We start from the raw sequence: 18,531 nt of genomic DNA, 5'->3' as shown, positions 1-18,531 counted from the left end.
AGCTCCTCTCCAGCAGTAACCAAGGTAATCTCATTGAAGGATGTACCTATTCATCAATGATATTCTCCAAATATTGCTGTCCTTTTAAAAGACGAACGGGCTCAGATCGGAGACACGTAATAAACTCCCTAGGGAACTATCTGTGTTCTATTTCAGACTCTGAAGTTTAAAAACAATTTCTTAGGAAGCTCCTACACCAGTTACAGTATCTCAATCAAGATATCAGAAAGGCAAACATCTTCTGATCCAATATGGCATCCCTTCTCCCTACATTTTCCGTCCCTCCACCTTTTGCTGGGTCCTTCTATTTCCTCTAGCTTTATGTTTTTGCTGACAGTATAAGTAAATCCTGAAAGTTGACAGAGATCACAATATGAAATCATAACTGCCCTTCTTTCTGTGAACCCAAAACTGATGTGGTAAGTATTACCAGTGCCCACCAACATTTCCTGTCTCTACCCCACCAGAGAGGAAGGATTAGGTCTTGGGTTAGTTACCTTGGGTCCTGGCTTGGGTTAGTTATGTCTGTGTATCTCTTTCAGCCAGAAACACAGAAGAGCCAGGGCACAACGCACCAGGCTCCCATTCCTGCCACAGCAATAGCAGATTGCTGTGGCAGGACATGCCGATATGGGAGAGCCTCAGGATCAAAGCAGCCTGGAATGCTGGGCCAACACATGGAGGCCTGGACCTTCAACCCTCTTCCCATGAGCAAAAGGCACACTTTTATCATGTCAACCACTGAGTGATTTTAGTGGTGATTTTCCTGCAGTCTCACTTGGGTCCACCCTCATTAATACACACAAAGTTTTATCTTGGGTGTTCTATTGCTTCAGTCACTCAGAGAAGAGTGAAAGGAAGTGGCAGCTTTTGTGACTACATGTCAAAGGATGATGAAGTTGAGACATTCCATATGAGTGGATGCTTAGGCTGCAGAGGAAAAAACAGCTACAATAAATTATCTGACATCATTAAGTTGGAATGTCTTTGCCTTTCTTCCATATTTTAAGTTCTGGCAAGAATATTTTTATTATTTCTTTCTTAGAAGAGATGATGTCTCATCAAGAGACAAGGACTATCCAAATGTCCATATAAATTTTAGATAGCTTATCACTACAAAAAAAAAAAAAAAAAAAAAAAGGAAGGGGACCTTCAAAGCAAGACTATTTGGCAAGACATCGTAACTATTTTAATGTATTTCTTTTTGATGACGTAGTCTGCCTATTTGGTTGAGGCACAATTTTCATAAACATTTTATTTCACTATTTCTAGAAGCTCTTAGGGGAAATAGTGCAAATCAGTATAGTTTGTTAAAAAGAAAACCATGGGCCCCAAAGGGCGTCACGTAGGCCAAGTCACCAAACAGGGCTTAATATCTAATCTAACTGGAGTTTCAACCTCCCTCAGAAATATAAATCGTAGTCAGTCAGAAATTTTCTAATCAGGGCCAATGAAGTAATCTGTTACATGGGCTCTTTCTATCCCCAAAGGAAGATGAGATCATCTTCATGATAAGAAACTTTGTTCTTCTCCTTAAGGGAAAGTGATCTTGCCAGGACAAATCCTTTTCTTTTGCTAATAACTTTCTTGACCCACCATCTTTCCTATAGAAACCTTCCATCTTGTACAACTCCCTGAACTTCCCTGTTTGCTAGATGGGATACAGACTGATTCATGAATCACTAAAGAAAGCCAATTAGATCTTCAGATTTACTTGATTGAATTTCACTTTTTTTTTTTTTAACAAGTTGGAACATTGGTTTGATGTGCTAGCAGTACAGTAACTGCATACATCAAGTGTGAGTAGAGGGGTGCCTGGGTGGCTCTGTCAGTTGAGTGCCTGGCTCTTGATTTCAGCTCAGGTCACGATCTCAGGGTCATGAGATCATACCCCGTGTCAGGCTCCATGCTCAGTGTGGAGTCTGCTTTGGATTCTCTCTCTCCCTCTGTCCCTCCCCATGCTCATGCATTCTCTCTCTCTCTCAAGTAAATAAGTAAATCTTAAAAAAAAAAAAAAAAAGAAAAGAAAAGAAAAAGGAAAAGAAAAAAGCATGTGTGAAGTAAGAAGAGGTTTCCCTAACTAAAGATGGAGGCATCCTGGGGGCACCTGGCTGGCTCTGTCCAGTGGAGCATGGGACTCTTGATCTTAGGGTGGTGTGTTCAAGCCCAACGTTCCGTGTAGAGATTACTTAAGAATAAAATCTTATAAAGTCTTAGAAAGAAAAAAAAAAGATGAGACCATTATGGAAGGCTTCTTACAGGAGTGGTTTCTGGAGCATGAGCCAAGTTGAAAACTGTAAGTCTTTCTAAAGAGAGACCAATTGTCAAGGAATTATTAAATGGAATATACTACATTGGGGAGGAAAAAGAGAATCACCAGACTTTTCAGTGGAAAACAAGATAAAAGAATGAACTCTGAGGTTATATTGTCTTTAGAAGAGAAAGTCACCAGTCAAGACCAAGGACCCTGTGGCCTCTGGATATATGCATGAAAATGTGGGTTCAGTGGTGGCTCTGCCATTGACCTATGGTGCAACTCCAGGCAAGTCACTGAGCAGTTTCAAACTTGTCATTAATTAATATCCTTTGAAATCCATTTGAAATCCCTCCCAAAACAGACACCAAGTTTCTCTAGTCTACTGTTTATAGGATGACCTTAAAATACCCCAGTGTTTAGAACACTTCCCAGTCTCCAAATTAACATGCCAACAGGGGAACACTAAATATCAAATTTCAGCAAAGTGAAAATTTAGGTTTCTACTTTTTCTATTAGTAAATTAGTGGCTACTATTTATAGAGTATTAGGCATAAAATAGGCATAATGAACTCTATCAGTTATTAATATCTATGCAAAATACAATAGGCTTAAAAAAAAAAAACAGCTTCCTCTGGGGGGACCTGGCTGGTTTGGTCAGAAGAGCATGTGACACTTGAGCTCAGGATTTGTGAGTTCAAGCCCCACCATGGGCGTAGAGGTCACTAAAAAAAAAACCATAAATAAACTTAAAAAAAACCCAGGTCCCCCTCCAACTTGAATCTTTGGCATAAGACATGACATGACTTTGGGATAGACAGGAGAGAGGACACCCTTGTGGAGTCCCACAGTCAGGGAGGAGTGTGAGGGAGTGACATTGTTACCAGTTAGACCCCAAGACCTGGCCTTTACTGCCTGCCCCCCTGCTTGTACACTTTTTCTTATATTTTTCCCTAAGCTCTTCTTTCCAGCTTTCCCCTTAACTCAGAGAAGTGAAACCCCAAAACCACTCCTCCAGGGTATGGCTTCTGCCCTCACAAGACCTCCTGTTGGTCCAGACCACCCAGACCATTTGAGTTAAACCTGGCATGAGTCTCTGCAGGTAGACCACGGAGTGGCCTCTGGAATGATCTACCTTTACTTCATCATAATATGAAGATCTCTGCCCAAGGGGGAGCTTCAGCCTCTTTAACACAGCACACAAGATCCGTAGAGGATGTGACCTCTTGCCTGCCTCTACTGAGGACAACACAGTTCCCTAGCTAAATATTCCTCCTAACCCTAAACAAGAGGAACCCATTCACCCTCTCTGTAGGAGTCCTGGCTTTGGAAACCAACCCCACCCCCACCCCACCCCTGTGATCTTCTTATTTGCTACAGATGAAAGTTTTCTTTGTGGGACAACTGAACCTGGTGCCTGACTCACCAAGCCGTGGTGGACTCGTGTTGGTTCGGTTACAACATCCGCTCCCTTTACAATGGGGATAGATTGGGGCAAGGTTTAAGGGCTGAAAGAAGAGAATCAGTCAGGTGGGGAATTGTTCCAGAAGGGAAGGAAAGGGCCTGATAGGGTCAAGAGGAGGCGGGTAGGCTTACAGCGGAGGCTTCATGTTAAAGAAAGGGTGAACAAGCCCCATAGAGTTTCTGTGTTACCTTGGTACGAACCACTCGACACATAGCAGATTTGCTGAGTGACAGACAGAGGCCCTGAGTGATAGCATACAGACTGAAAACATCCTGAAAGCAAACTCGAGGTCAGTAGAAGACTTTTGAGGAGGTGACGCCAAGAGAGTAGCTCCAGTTGTGGGAGAATCCATCTGGTGGCAATACTAGCAGGCATGTCACCAACAATATTCGCACACAGAAAGGTAAAAACACTCTATGGCTCACAATCCTCACAGTAGGAAAAGAACAGCTTACAGCTGCCAAGGAGATCTGGAGTTAACTTTTCAAGTCAGATTTCCCACATAATTCTATTACCATTTTTAACTTTATGAATTTCCCTTTTAAAAGGGCAACAGGCCACAATTCTGGGCCCTGTCATCCTGTTACTTGAGGCACCACCTATGCCAACAGAGCTGAGGTTTGGGTTTCCTAACACTGAGCAGGGTCAGAGGGTTCTGGGTTTGCCCCAGGTCTATATAAAGCAAGGTGTTTTTCTTCCTTTCTTCTTGTTTTTAGATTTTATTTATTTATTTAACAGAGAAGAGAAATCAGAAGTAGACAGAGAGGCAGGCAGAGAGAGAGGGGGGAAGGAGGCTCCCTGCTAAGCAGAGAGCCCTATGCGGGGCTCGATCCCAGGACCCTGAGATCATGACCAGAGACAAAGGCAGAGGCTTAACCCACTGAGCCACCCAGGCGCCCAGCAAAGTGTTTTCCAATAGTACTAGTTCACCGTGTAAAACGGATACAGGCTCAGCTGAAATGGATACTGCATGTGTGGAGTTACTTTCAGGATGAGACATGAAATACATTTTCTCTTTCTCTAACTGGGGATTCACAGTGCAATCTTAATAGCTTTTCTTCAGCGATGATGCATTCTGCCCAGAAACACCACGAAACAGCATTATTTAGCATCCATAAAATGTATACTTCATTTGGAACAGATTCTAGAAAACAAGAGCTTCAGAGTGATGAGAGAGGAATGCAGACTCCTGACAAGTTAGTTACAGCCTTCAGTATTCATGGTTTTCTCTAATCTTCCTTGTTTTCTTCCAGAACACAGAACTTTGTTTATTCAGAGTACTAAACAAAAAGTAAACTTCTCAATGACTAATTGCGTTGGTAAACTCGAGCATTCTAAAGGAAAAGATAAATTAAGAAAAATATGCTGCAGTTAAGCATTATTTAAAATACTGGGGGGGTTGTTTTTGTTTTTATTTAAAGATTTTATTTATTTATTTGACAGACAGAGACCACAAGTAGGCAGAGAGGCAGGCGGAGAAGGGGAAGGGAATCGGGCTCCCTGCTGAGCAGAGAGTCTGACGTGGGACTCGATCCCAGGACCCTGGAAACATGACCTGAGCCGAAGGCAGAGGTTTTAACCCCCTAAGCCACCCAGGCACCCCCAAACATTGTTTTTTGGAAGGCAAATCTTTCGTTTGAAAGGCATCTTGGCAGAACAGAAGCCAAAAAGTCCACCTGAAAAGTTCAGAGATTAGTTTACCTGAAGACACTGATTGTTAATAATCATTTAATGTTCAAAGTTCCTTTCAGGCTTTGTTTTGAGAGGGCAGAACTATCTAGGTGGTGCTAACCACTGGGGAATTCAACTGCAGAAATCACTCCATATGCAAATAGCTCTCTGAAGGGGTTTTTTAGAATAAGGCAACACACCCTTGTTTGGAATCTGTATTTGCATAAAACCCCAAGCCAAAATCCCTAGTAAGTTAAGACTGCACAGTTTGTTTTTGAAATAACATGATGGGAAAAGGAAAAGATGCCTCTGTTCTTTCTTTCTACAAAGCACACAACACAGGCCTTCTATTTATTCATTCATTCATTCATTTATGACTTTATTTATTTGAGAGAGAGAGAGAGTGTCAAGCAGGGGGCGGAGCAATGGGAGAGGGAAAACAGACACCCCACCGAGCAGAGCGCCTGGCGCAGTGCTCAATGCAGGGTTCAGTCCTCAGACTCCAGGATCATGACCCGAGCAGACACTTAACCCACTGAGCCACCCAGGCGCCCCAAGGCCTTCTTCTTTAAAACAACACACAACTGAAGATATTTTTAATTGCAAAAGAAGTCAAACAAAAGTCAAATGTGTGAGTTGGCTCAACTCCTCTTACCAGACTACCGCAATAACACCCACCAGCTAATACATTTTATGAGAAGTAATTCTGAGCCATACTTAAGCTTATGTTTACTTTTGACCCATACTTGAGCAGGACTTATTTTCCATGGCAGGGCTGTGCGTGATTTCTCAGGTATCCTTCCATGTGCCCTGCTCCCTCAAGCCCAGATTCAGGTACGCATGTAACATTAACTACCTCTGGGAAACAATTTAAGAACAGTTCACCCTCAACACCAGCGTTTCAGGCTAAAGCTCAGAAGCTGTGTGATTCCATACCTGGGTAATGATCGGTACTGTTTCTCCTCACTTTCTTCCTTTGTTCAACTTCTTTATAGAATCTGTATAGGCCTACTGCCTCTACCAATTGGCAAAATCAAATTGGAAAATCTCGACAAGCAGGGACCACAACTTGTATCTAGTACAGTGCTTTGTTTAATACTCTTCCCCACGAGCTTTGGATGTTTAGCAGGCATCTGTTCATCATTCATTCAATCACATATATTTACAGAATGCCTACTCTGTGCTAGGTACAATTTTAGATGCTCGAGGAGCAAGCAAGAAACAAGGCAAACAAAACATCTCTTTTCCCCTTGAAGCCTGTTATCTAGATGGGCAAAAAACAAATGAAGAGAGATAAAGTGTTTGAGTGACAATAAGTGATGTGAAGGCAATCGAAGCAGGAAAGGAGCATAAGGACCACAGTGGTGTCAATTTTTATAAAGTGGTCAGAGTAGATAATAGTTAAAAATACAAAGGAAGTGAAGAAATAAGCCTCAGGGTTACCTGCAGGGAAAATGTTTCTGGCATGTGCCAGGAGAGGCCGATGCAGCTGGCATGGGGCAAACAAGAAGGAAGGGAGAAAAGCCATATAGGACTTTGGGGTTTACTGTGAGAAGGGAAGCTACTGAAGGGTTCTGAATAGGACAATGACCTTAGCTCACTGGCTGCTGGCTGAAAAGGAACTCCAGGAGGGCAAGGGCAGTAGCAGGGAGCCCAGTTAAGAGGCTGCTGAAAGGGGTGTCTGGGTGGCTCAGTGGGTCGTTAAGCGTCTGCCTTCGGCTCAGGTCATGATCCTGGGATCCTGGGATGGAGCCCTGCATCTGGCTACTTGCTCAGCAGGGATCCTGCTTCTCCCTCTGCTGCTCTCTCCCTCCTTCTCTCTCTGTGTGTGTGTGTGTGTGTGTGTGTGTGTGTGTCAAATAAATAAATAAATAATCTTTAAAAGAGGCTCCTGGCCCACTGGCATCAGTGGGACCTGATGGTGGTTTGGACCAGGCAGTCCTAAGAAACAGTCGGATTATTAGATAGAGCCTGAAGGCAGAATTAACAACATAGACTTAGAGACATGAATGTGGTTTGGCAAGAAAGCAAGAAGACCAGTATTTTCAGCCTGAACAAGTGAAGGATGGGGTTGCCATTAGCCAAGATGGGGAAAATCTTTGGTGGAGCGAAGCTTTTCTGGGCTGTTACATTGGAGACGTCTGTCAAGTAGGCAAATAGAAGAGATGGTGCTGATGTCGGAGAGGGAGATGCAAGCTAGACCCGGGGCAGTTATCAGCATATGGATGGAACCGGCAAGATCGTGGGTATGGTAGATACATAGGTCTGTGGACTAATTCCACGGGTACTCGGGGATGTCAGAGAGATAAAGAGGAACCTGTAAGATGAGAAGAAAATAAACAGTGTAAGTTCTAGAAGGAAAGAAAGTGCCTCAAGGAGGAAGGAAGTGTATCAAATAAGAGGAAACTGAGCACTGACCATTGGCTTTAGCCCCTGGGACTTGGAGTTGTTTTTTTTTTAAGGTGTTTATTTAATTTAATTTAATTTATTTATTTGCTAGAGAGTGAGAGAGAGAATGACAGGGGAGAAGGCTAGAGGGAGAAGCAGACTCCTCATGGAGCTGGGAGCCCGAAGCAGGACCCAATCCCGGGACTCCGGGATCACGACCTGAGCCAAAGGCAGTCACTCAACCAACTGAGCCACCCAGGCGTCCCCCAGAGTGGGGGTGAGAGCCATATTGGAGCAGGTTCCAGGGAGAATGGAGGGCCTGAAATATAAGTAGCCCTTTTACAGAATTTCACCTTAAAGGGAACAGAGAAATGGGGTGGTAACTTAGACTAAAAATAAGATCTAGAAAGAACACTGTAAGATGGGAGAAATTCCGTGGTCGTCAAAAGAACACAGGCTCTACTCCACTTTCAAGGTGGGGAGGCATCACTCCTCGTTCCTTAAGTGTACGCTGCACTTAGTGACTTCCTTCCAAAGCATATGTGAAGAGGGGAAGAGAGAGAGTATCAGCAAAGCAAATCGATGGATATGACCTCAACTCTGGTTAATGTCAACAGGGGTAAGTCACGTAAACAGTGGGTATCCCTGATATGATGTCCTGAAAATGGCACTTTACCTCTGCAGTCTGCCTCTCAAAAAATCTGTTTTTCAAAATTTTTAAAAAAGATTCTGCTTATACATTTGTCTCAGAAAAAGAGAGCGAGCACGTCACCACAGAAGCAGAGGGGAGTGGCAGGCAGTGAAACAGGCTCCCCACTCAGCAGGGAGCCTGATTCAGGACATTGGGAATCATGACCTGAGCCAATGGCAGACGCTTAGCTAACTGAGCCACCCACGTGCCCCTGCCTTTCAGAAACCCGTAACCTCAGTCTAATCATGAGTAAAACATCAGTAAAATCTTGATCAAAAGACATTCTACAAAATGGTAGGCCAGTACTGACCAGTACTCCTCAGAACCGTTAAGGTCATCAAAAACTAGAAAAGTCTGAGACTCGATCACAGTGAAGAGGGGCCCGAGGATACATGATGACTAAATGTAATCTCGGATAGGATCCTGGGAGAGAGAAGGGGGTTTAGGAAAAAAATGAAGGAAATCTGAATAAAATATTGACTTTGATAATAATAATATACTGACATTGTAACAATTGTGCCATACTAATGTAAGATGTTAATAACAGGGGAACTGGATGGAGAGTATAAGCAGAAGATATAAAAGATGAGAATTTTTGGTACAATCTCCTAATTTTTTCTGTAAATTTAAAACTGTTCTAAATAATAAAATCTATCTAAATTTTTTTTTTTTTTTTAAAGAACATAGGCTCTGGAGTCTGACCATCTGATTAGAATCCTAGTCTGCACTTTACTAGACCGTAACTTAAGTTACTTAAATTCTCTGAGAGTCAGTTTCCTTACCTATGAAGTGGAAATAGGAAAAATACCTACCTCATAGAATTTTTGTGACAAATGACATAATCCACAAGAAGTGCTTAGCAGAGAGTGTCTGGCAAAGAGCAAGCCCTGGATAGATGGCAGCTTTTATTATTATTAGGACTATTATTTTGATTCTTTGTTGAATATTCAAAGACACATTTAATGTGATTTTATACTTAATTTGCTTTAAAGTGATTAATAATAATTTCTATGATAATTTCATTTCTTTTTTTCAGAGGGAAAAAAACTGAATACAACCCATTCCAGACTACCTGTAAAAGGGTTTCTTTCCCAGGGTATCACAAGTGTTGAAATGGGTCATGGTGTGCACTTCTCCAAATAATTTAATTCAAGTACTACCCTATGATAATGTAATGAAATGACTTGTCACCAGAGGCTCTATTACCACGTCTGGAAGGGAGTATAAGATCAGTAACATTTTCAGCTTGGGCTCCTCCTTTCATTACAAAGCCATAAATCATCATCGACCAGAGAATGTATTACCTTGTGATTTCCTCTTCTTAATAACCATATGTGACAAAAGGGACTTGAGGAGTAATATGAAGAATATGTTTAAGGATAAAAAACAATTAAGTGGAGAAGTGAAAGAGTGTGGTAAAATAACTGCTATATTAAGATGCTACTAAAGTAGAGAATTTGGCCAGAGCAATGGCTCCCAAGCCAGGCTGGGCATCAGACTCACCTCTGCAAAAAACAGAAAGATGCTGGATCCTTAAAGCAAATGCTGAATCAACAGCTCTGGGTGTGGGACCTAAGCATTTCTATCTTATTTATTTATTTATTTATTTGAGAGAGAGAGATAGAGAGGGAGCAAGAGAGCGCGCACAATCTGGAGTGGGGGGGTGGTGGGAATGAGAAGCAGAGGGAGTGAGAGAGGCAGGTTCCATGCTGAGCAGAAAGCCCGACGCAGGGCTTGATCCCAGGACTCTGAGATCATGACCTGAGCTGCAGGCAGATGCTTAACTGACTGAGCCACCCAGGAACTCTGGCATTTGTATCTTTAAAAGATCACACAGATGATTCCGGTTTGTGAACAACCAAGCTGCCATATGATCTATGGCAGAGCTGCCTTTGTAAATGTCATCTGATATTCACCATCATCAAGCATCATGATCAGCTTGAGACAGTCTTAACTATTACACTGCATTGTTTTCTACATGGAATTTTGGACACTCTGTATCTTCAGGCTCTTTGCTGTCCTGAGCATAAAAGGGACTGCGTCCCTGATTCAGTCTTCCAGCACTCTCGCCTTCACCCTCTAAGGTCAAGTTTTCCCTCCCTCTACCTCTTCCCGTCTTTCTCCTTTCCCCATGCCAATAGGGAAACTCAGCATCTATTTAACATGGGCAGTGCCCTCAACCACCCTGAGTTGAGTCAGGCTTCCCTTCTGGCTGAGCCAATAATTCATGAAGCAGCTGCTCTGTACTAGGTCTCCTTTCAGAGCTACGTAGTCTAGCTATGTGCACAGTAAATTAAGCTAGAGAATCAAGAAATAGGCATTTCAGATTCTTCTCCTATGAAAGAATATACAAAGGAACAATGGCCAGACTCTATACAAAAATAGAATGGTGACTCACAACATGCGTTACCCAGTCCAGAATGCCAATCTACTATACACAGTAACTAGTCTGAGAAGTCATGTTAGCATCTGTAGCAGCTAGTCCAAGAAACCAAAAGATAATCTCTGTAGCAATCAGTCCCAAATAGTTACGATTCAATTAACAACTGTCAACTTCCCTGATTTTCGCCCCTGCTTCCAATTCAGGACCATCTTGAAAGAGCCAAATATACACCCTAAACAATTCTGCTAGTTAGCCTGTCCATAGCTTCTCCATGTCAACTCCTCCAATAGTGGAAGACCTGAAGCCTTCTCTTTTTTCTACCACAAAGCTTTTCCACTCCTTGCTTGCCTTTGGGTCTCTGTGAAATGCAAGTGATGGTGGCTAACTCCCTTGCTTTGAATAAATAGCCTCTGCTTATTCTCATTTGGGTGGTCTTCACTGATTTCCACAACTAGAAAAATGGGGCTGCATGTCTGAAATGGCTCACTGAATTGTTCTTTCACAGCTGAAATGAGTGTACTTTAGAGAGGCTATTTTAGAGAGTGTACTTTAGAGCGGAAAGAGCAGAGCAGTCAGTACTTGTGAACTTGAGGAAGTCATGGTCTGGAAGAATAGTGTGGCTGTGGGTAAGGGCACAGGCAGTGATCCAAATTGCCATGGTTCAAATCCTGGCTCTGCTACTCCTTAGCTGTGTCAGTTTGGGCAAGTGTCATTTAATGAATGTGTACCACAGTTTCCTCATCCGTTAACACATCGGTGATGATAATAGCGCCTGCCTCAAAGGGCAACTGTTAATGCTTTATGAGACAACCCATGTAAAATGTGAATGTCTGGATTTGAATGCAGAGAAGAGAGAGGGAGAGAGAGAGAGAGAGAGAGTGACTGCAGCAATACTGGGCTGGACTTCCTGAAAAGCACCAGTGATGTGGGACTGAGAACTAACCACCCCTACTAGATGGGACATACACTCTTCCATGTTCAGTCTTCATCGTGCTTTACTCATTTATGATAGCCACCTGGCCCCACTGACTAACTGTGGACTGCAACAAAAACATTCTTCTCTCATGAATGTAGTCATTCTAGGAAACCAGTGGGTCCTAAAACGTCCATGTCATCCATTTCCAAAAGATCTGGTATGGGAAGGATCTTATCCCCCAAATGCATACTCTATGTTTTCCAGAAGTCAAAGAGTCAAGTATTTTCTGATATTTTTACATAAGGGTCATACTTTAAAATTACAGAGCCTTATAATATACAAATGGTTTTAGGGTTTTTTTTTTTTCACTTTTTAATTTAAATTCAATTAACTAACTTAGAATGTATTGTTGGCATCTGAGGTAGAGGTCAGTGATTCATCAGTCTTATATAATACCCAGTGTTCATAACATCACGTTCCCTTTTTAATGTGCTATCACCCAGTTGCCCCATCCCCCAACTTCCTCCCCCCTCCCCCAGCAACCCCGTTTATTTCCTATGATTAAGAGTCTCTTATGGTTTGTCTCCCTCCCTGATTCCGTCTTATTTTTTTCCCTTTCCCTATGATCTTGTTTTGCTTCTTAAATATACCTAGAAGCCCACGGCCACATTCCACAAAGTGTGACCATATTGTTCATTAACAACAAAACTTTTTTTCTCATAGGTCTTTTGCTAGTATTGCTTAAAAAAAAAAAAAAAAAAGATGTTTCAGAGAATAAAGGCTGAGTTGTTTTGACATGATTGTGCTTATTTTCAACTAACATTAAATGTGTCACCATGGAAGATCAAATCTAACAAAAGTGCCTGTACTTAATAAAACAAAGATTTTTTCCCCCTGAATTATTTCCAGTGATCACACTCAAGACTTCCAAAAGGCAGTTGCTCAACTTCCCAATGACTGCAGAGAATGGTTGTAAAGCCAACTTTCCACATGGATATAAAAAGACATCATCTAGCATAAACCTTCATGCCACAGAATATGATAACTAAGCAAAAAATATTAAGAAAACTGGGAGCCACATTGATGACAAATAGTATTTTACGTTACCATTTCACCTAGAATTTAATTAAGAAGGGCACTTGCAAGTGCCCTGAAAACACCAAAGAATAAATTTAAAGGGATAAACATGTTTTAGTATGAAAATTATATTCTAGGGTAATTTTGCCATAAGAAGGCATCACATGGGCGATTTAACTTAAAATATTCTGAACCAAGCAAGGCGGGAACAGTTGATAAACACGGGATGGTTTCAGGAGGGTAGCTGCCGCCTAATCCCACCGAGGGACCCAAAACGTCTGTGAAAGAGAAGCAGGTCGGACTGTGCATGCGCGTCGCGACGCAGCGCAGCGCCCCCGCCTGCCGCCCGCCGCCCGCCGCCCGCCCCGCCGCCGCCCCCCCGAGGGCCGCACTCACCGAGGCCGCGCCAGCCCAGCGCGCCGTCGCAGCTGTCCAGCACCGCGCAGAGCTCGCCCAGCAGCGTCGGCGGCAGGTCGAACAGGAGCGTGTGCGCCGTGAGCGCGCCGCGAGCCCCGCAGCTCCTCGCCGCCGCCGCCGCCGCCGTCCAGGCCATGGCTCGGCCGCCGGAGACCAGGGGCCGGTCGGAGGACGGATGCGGAGCGCAGGCCTCTCCGCGCCGGGGAGGTGCGATTACACAACCGCGGAAATCCTGCTTCCCCGGCGGCGGCCAAGGCGGCAGAACTTGCCGAGCCCCGCAAGGGGCGGGCCCCACATGACGCACAGCGCCGCCCGGCCGCGATGCCCGGGAGGGCGCCCGCGGGGTCTCCCTGCCTCGGTGTGGCCCTTGTCACAGGCTTTAAGTTTTGGCCGGCCCTTTCGTTGCTCTGGGTTTGGGGCGCGACGGGAGAGACCGAGAGCTGGGGAAAGACCTGGAGGGCAGAACTCACAGAGGCGGGGGTCTATCATACACTCTGCATGGGCCGGCTCCTGGCGGGATGGACAGAGACCTGCCACGACTTCTTTGAAAAATGCATTTTTATTTACCCCGCCAGGAAGCAACACATGTTTATTGAGGAACACTTGGAAACCCCAGAAAAACTGAAGGAAGAAAACACTTAGCTGAAGACAACCATTCAAAAGGTTTGGCACATTCTTCCTCCCAACTTTTACTGAAGTTGAACAGATAAATGTGCATATATGAAGTTAATGTTGGGAAAGACAAAACAACAACAGGAAAACAAAAAAGAGAACAAAGCAGAAGAAAATTTGTATTCATTTTCTTCATGAGGCTGCCCATTCTCCACATTGCTACTTGGTTTTACTAAATCCTTTTCTCCCTGGCCTTTCTTTCTTCCTTCCTTTCTTTTTAAGATTTTATTTATTTATTTGACAGAGAGAGAGGAAAAAACACAAGCAGGGGGAGTGGGGGAGGGAGAAGCAGGCACCCCGCTGAGAAGGCAGCCCCAGGACCCCAGGATCATGACCTGAGCTGAAAGCAGAGGGTTAAGGACTGAGCCACCCAGGCGCCCCCTCCCTGGCCTTTCTTTTTCTTTTCTTTTCTTTCTTTCTTTCTTTCTTTTTTTTTTAAAAGATTTTATTTATTTATTTGACAGATCACAAGTAGGCAGAGAGGCAGGCAGAGAGAGAGATGGGGAAGCAGGCTCCCTGCTGAGCAGAGAGCCCCATGCGGGGCTTGATCCCAGGACTCTGGGATCATGACCTGAGCTGAAGGCAGAGGTTTAACCCACTGAGCCACCCAGGCGCCCTTTGATAAAACATTGTTCCACTACTTTTTCTTTCTCCAAAGTGTTTGACGGAGTCGTTTGCTTCCAACATGGAGTTTAAGTAAAATTGAGTATTGTTTTTAAAATATTCTATCGTGTGTGCTGTAATAGCCCATCACAGGCATGATACAAATGTTACTAATGAAAAGAGGAGATGCTTTGAAAGTGGTGAGAAAAAAATCCCAACCTTAATGACTGTAGAGTGGACAATTGTCATCAACTGAAAAATAGCAACCCTATTTGAAAGCTTTCAGATTTGTACTCTTTGGCTATGGTGCCCCCTAGAGACCAACGTTGATGCTACATTATCATTTCGTACCCCTACCACTCTCTGTAGTCCCAGGTCGTTCTCAGCTAGAATATACCACAAAATACACTTGAAAATTGATAAATACAATATTTTTTGGGCAAAGGTTTCTATATCCCTTTGTTTGAATAGCTAAACTTTTATTGTCGATCTGAACACGCTTAAGAAGCCCTATACCTCTCAAAGGGACTACCCGAGTAAACTGAGCAAGAGAGGCAGGGTCCAAGTATTTGACAGCTGTTGAGTTGGTGAACTGGTAGAACAGGGGACCCAAACTTAACCTCTCCCACGAAGAGGAACCAGTCGCTGGACCGTGATCAAGCGAATCACCGTCGCTGAGTGAAGCAGTCAACATGGCCTGCTTTTCCAGATCTTCTGACTTCAAGAGAAGCAAGAATTTTATGTGAAAGCCAGATTATGTGAAATCTATATGGATTATGCGACAATTCTTGTATTTTCAGTGTTGGCAGCTAGTATCAGACCATGCTCCCTCCCTATTCCTTAAAACTGCCTTTGACTTTTGAATTTTAAATCGTCAGGTTGTATCACTCACAGCTTCGCTGTTGCTGTCATCCACTGTTCTCCTCCACCTTAATTCTGCCCTCTCTGTTTTAGGCTATATAGCTCCTGCTCCCTGCAGTCCTCTCCAATACTAACCCTATCTTAATCTTTGGTGATCTGAAATATTTGTTGGGCAAATGATGATCCAGGACCCGTCCTCCCAGTTCTTTGGCTCTCCTCTCCTCCAGTAATCCTATCTTCCACCCTATTTTAGCCAGTCATTCCCATGAAAATTCCCTAGATCTTGTCGTTATCAATGACCATCCCTTCTGTAATTTCTATTTCATGAATCCACTCTCTGACCACACCTCCTGCCCTTTTAGTGCATTCATTCTAGTACTCTGACCCCAACAATCCTTCTCCCTTACCAGGATACCAATTCCAAAATCTTGCTACCTCTTCTCTGGCTCTGCCCTCTTGATGCCCTTGCTTTTCTCTTTATCCATAAAGTCCACACTCAATTTTTATAATCCCTCTCTTGCATATGCTTTCCATTCTCTTGCTCCTCTCTGGCTTTGTTGAGCTCTTTTAAATCTACCATCCTGATTAGATACGAGTTTGTAATATTGGGCTGCATACCTGTGTACCAGAATGTAGCTGGGAGTGGGGTGGGAAATAAAAACCCGTTGATTGGACTTAATTTAAAATCAAAACCATGACTTTCAAATGGGTCCTTTATGCTACCGGGCTGTCACACTGTTACCCTGCTGGTCCCCTTGACAACTGTTTTATGCCTTCTCTTTTCTCAACGCCCATTACCCTCTCCTCCATCCTTGGGCTCAACTAATGATCTTGAGAATATTTATTAAGAGTACTGATGTATCAGAAAAAAAAATTAAAAACCTTCCACAGAATCTCAGCATCACATCTTCTACCTACCAGTATCTGAACAGACATACATGCCTCCCTCCTTTTCTATAGGTAGATTATGTAGGTTCCTATGTGAATCTAATCCCTTCACCCCTGCACTAGATCTGATTTCCTTCCTGCCTCTTCCTCAAAGACATCAAGGGCAGTGTTTTTCAGTTTCAGCTATGTCGTCAATTTCTCACTCTTCACAGTATCAATTCTATTGGCATACAAATACGATGTTATTTTTCCCACCTTAAAACAAACCAAAAAACTATTTGATGCCATTTCCCCTACTTTGATGCCATAATTATTACCCCCTCCCCATTTCTGTGCTCCTTTCCATAGTAAAAGGTTGAATATTCTCACTGTCTCCCAACTTTTCTTCTGTTATCTTCTCTTAAGCCAACTCTAGAGCCACCCCTCCTACTTTACGCCACTGAAACTGCTGTCAGGGTCATCTATGTCCACATCATTGCTGAATATAACAGTTTTTAGGTCTCATCTTATTTGACCTCTCAGTAGTTTTTGAAACACAGGTGATCACCCCCCTCCTTCTGTGACACTTTGTCTTCCAAATTGTCTTACATTTTAACTTATTTCACTGGTCACCTTCCCTTGCTGTCCTTTCTCTTCTCCCTTAATGCTGGAGTGCCTCAGGGTTCAGTTCATAGTTCTCTCTATGTACACCCACTCCCTTGATGATCTCAACCAGTTTCAAGGCTTTAAATACCACCTACCAAGGACTGCCAAATGCATATGGTTAGCTCAGACATCTCCCTTCAACTTCAGACTCATCTCCAAAAGTGAACCCTTGATCATGCCTCCTGAACCTGCTCTTCGACATTCTTCCCCCCCATCCAAGTCACTCTTGCTTCCAGTTGCTTGAACCAAAATCTAGAGTCATTCTAGGCTCCTCTATTTTTTTTTCCCAGCCCGTGTTCAATCCACCACCAAACCCTGTTGACTCTTCAAAATATATTTAAAATCATCCTTTTCTCCATCTCCGCTACTGCCACCTTGGTTTGAGCCATCATCGTATCTTGCCTGCTTTGCTACATTTATCTTAGAACTAAAGCAGCTTCCACTGTTGCTTCCTATAGACTTTCCTCAACACTGCAGGCAGATTCATCCTTTTAAATCAAATCTGATTATGTCTCTCATCTGTTTAGAAGCCAACAATGGCTTCTAATTTCAGTCAGAATGAAAGTCAAACTCTTTATCCGATGTGCATTCACTCTCCCTCTCCCACTCCGCTGTTACCCTCTGATCTTGTTTCCTTGTTCATCCTGCATAACCACACTGCCTCCTTGCTGGTCCTTGAACACACCAGGCAGAGTCCCACATTAAAGGCTTTGCACTTGCTGTTCCCTTGCCAGGGATGCTCTTCCCATCTTGCTACAGTCTACCCTGACCTCCATATTTAAAACTGCAGTGGTCCATGCACTGAGAGTCAGGTTGGCGTATGACTGAAATGGCAATAATATATGGCTTGGAGGACCAAATATCATTGAGATTTCTCCTTCTCTCCGAATCTGAATAGGAACGTGCAGCAGCTTTGGTCATCTCTGGAACCATTTTGTAGCCACATGGATATAAATACTAGAATGAAGTGAGCCCTGGGGATGGTCTCGTGAGGGAGAAAACCAGATCCTTCATAATGGCATTAAGCAGCTCTTTTGTTCTATGCCTAGAGAATGTCCTGCTTCTGGACTTAAAATTATATCACACAAATTCCTTAGTAAGTCAGTTTTTAAACTGGGAATCTTGTAATTCACAGACAAATGCATCCTAATGGATACACCAAACAGACATGTGATGATAGTTCTTGGTTTGTTGATGGCCTGTAAGAGAATGGGAAAGAAACTAACCTCTGTCCAAAACTGGAGTTCAGATCTATACAGTTCTATCTCTGGAATGTCAGATGGGTATGAAAACTGCATTGTAGAGACAACTGGGTGTCTTGGAAAAAATAAGTGTTAGTAGGGAATGGTCCTGGCAGCATGGATGGAAGCAGTATGAAGTTCTAGAGGCGCGTGAGACTGCAGTGAAAATCCATGCAGAACCAGACCAGCCCGGCAATCCATGCACCCACTTCTAGCATACATGCTTCTGGCAAGGACGTGGCTGTGGTTAACCCTCAAACACTTTCACTGTTTTTCACCCTCCTAACCCCACCCCAAATTTCAGATGCTAGAAGGAGAAAGAGTTTCCACCCCAGCTGGAGGCAAGAGAGTAATGAACT

At 43.4% G+C, this 18,531-nt stretch overlaps 1 protein-coding gene across 2 annotated transcripts in view; it reads right to left on the bottom strand.

The window, feature by feature from the left end:
* The window catches only part of IRAK3 (interleukin 1 receptor associated kinase 3), a 48,974-nt gene extending 35,576 nt beyond the window's left edge, over window positions 1-13,398 (bottom strand). For both annotated transcript variants that reach the window (XM_045072876.1, XM_045072877.1), the window contains exon 1: window positions 13,242-13,398. In XM_045072876.1, the coding sequence (XP_044928811.1) occupies window positions 13,242-13,398 (157 nt within the window). The remainder of the gene's footprint in view (window positions 1-13,241) is intronic.
* Between the last annotated feature and the right edge of the window lie 5,133 nt (window positions 13,399-18,531).

This window comes from Mustela putorius, unplaced genomic scaffold (genome assembly GCF_011764305.1).
Source record: "Mustela putorius furo isolate JIRA1106 unplaced genomic scaffold, ASM1176430v1.1 tig00537227_pilon_pilon_pilon, whole genome shotgun sequence".
Classification (NCBI taxonomy): Eukaryota; Metazoa; Chordata; class Mammalia; order Carnivora; family Mustelidae; genus Mustela; species Mustela putorius.
This window is presented reverse-complemented; position numbering and strand designations above follow the sequence as displayed.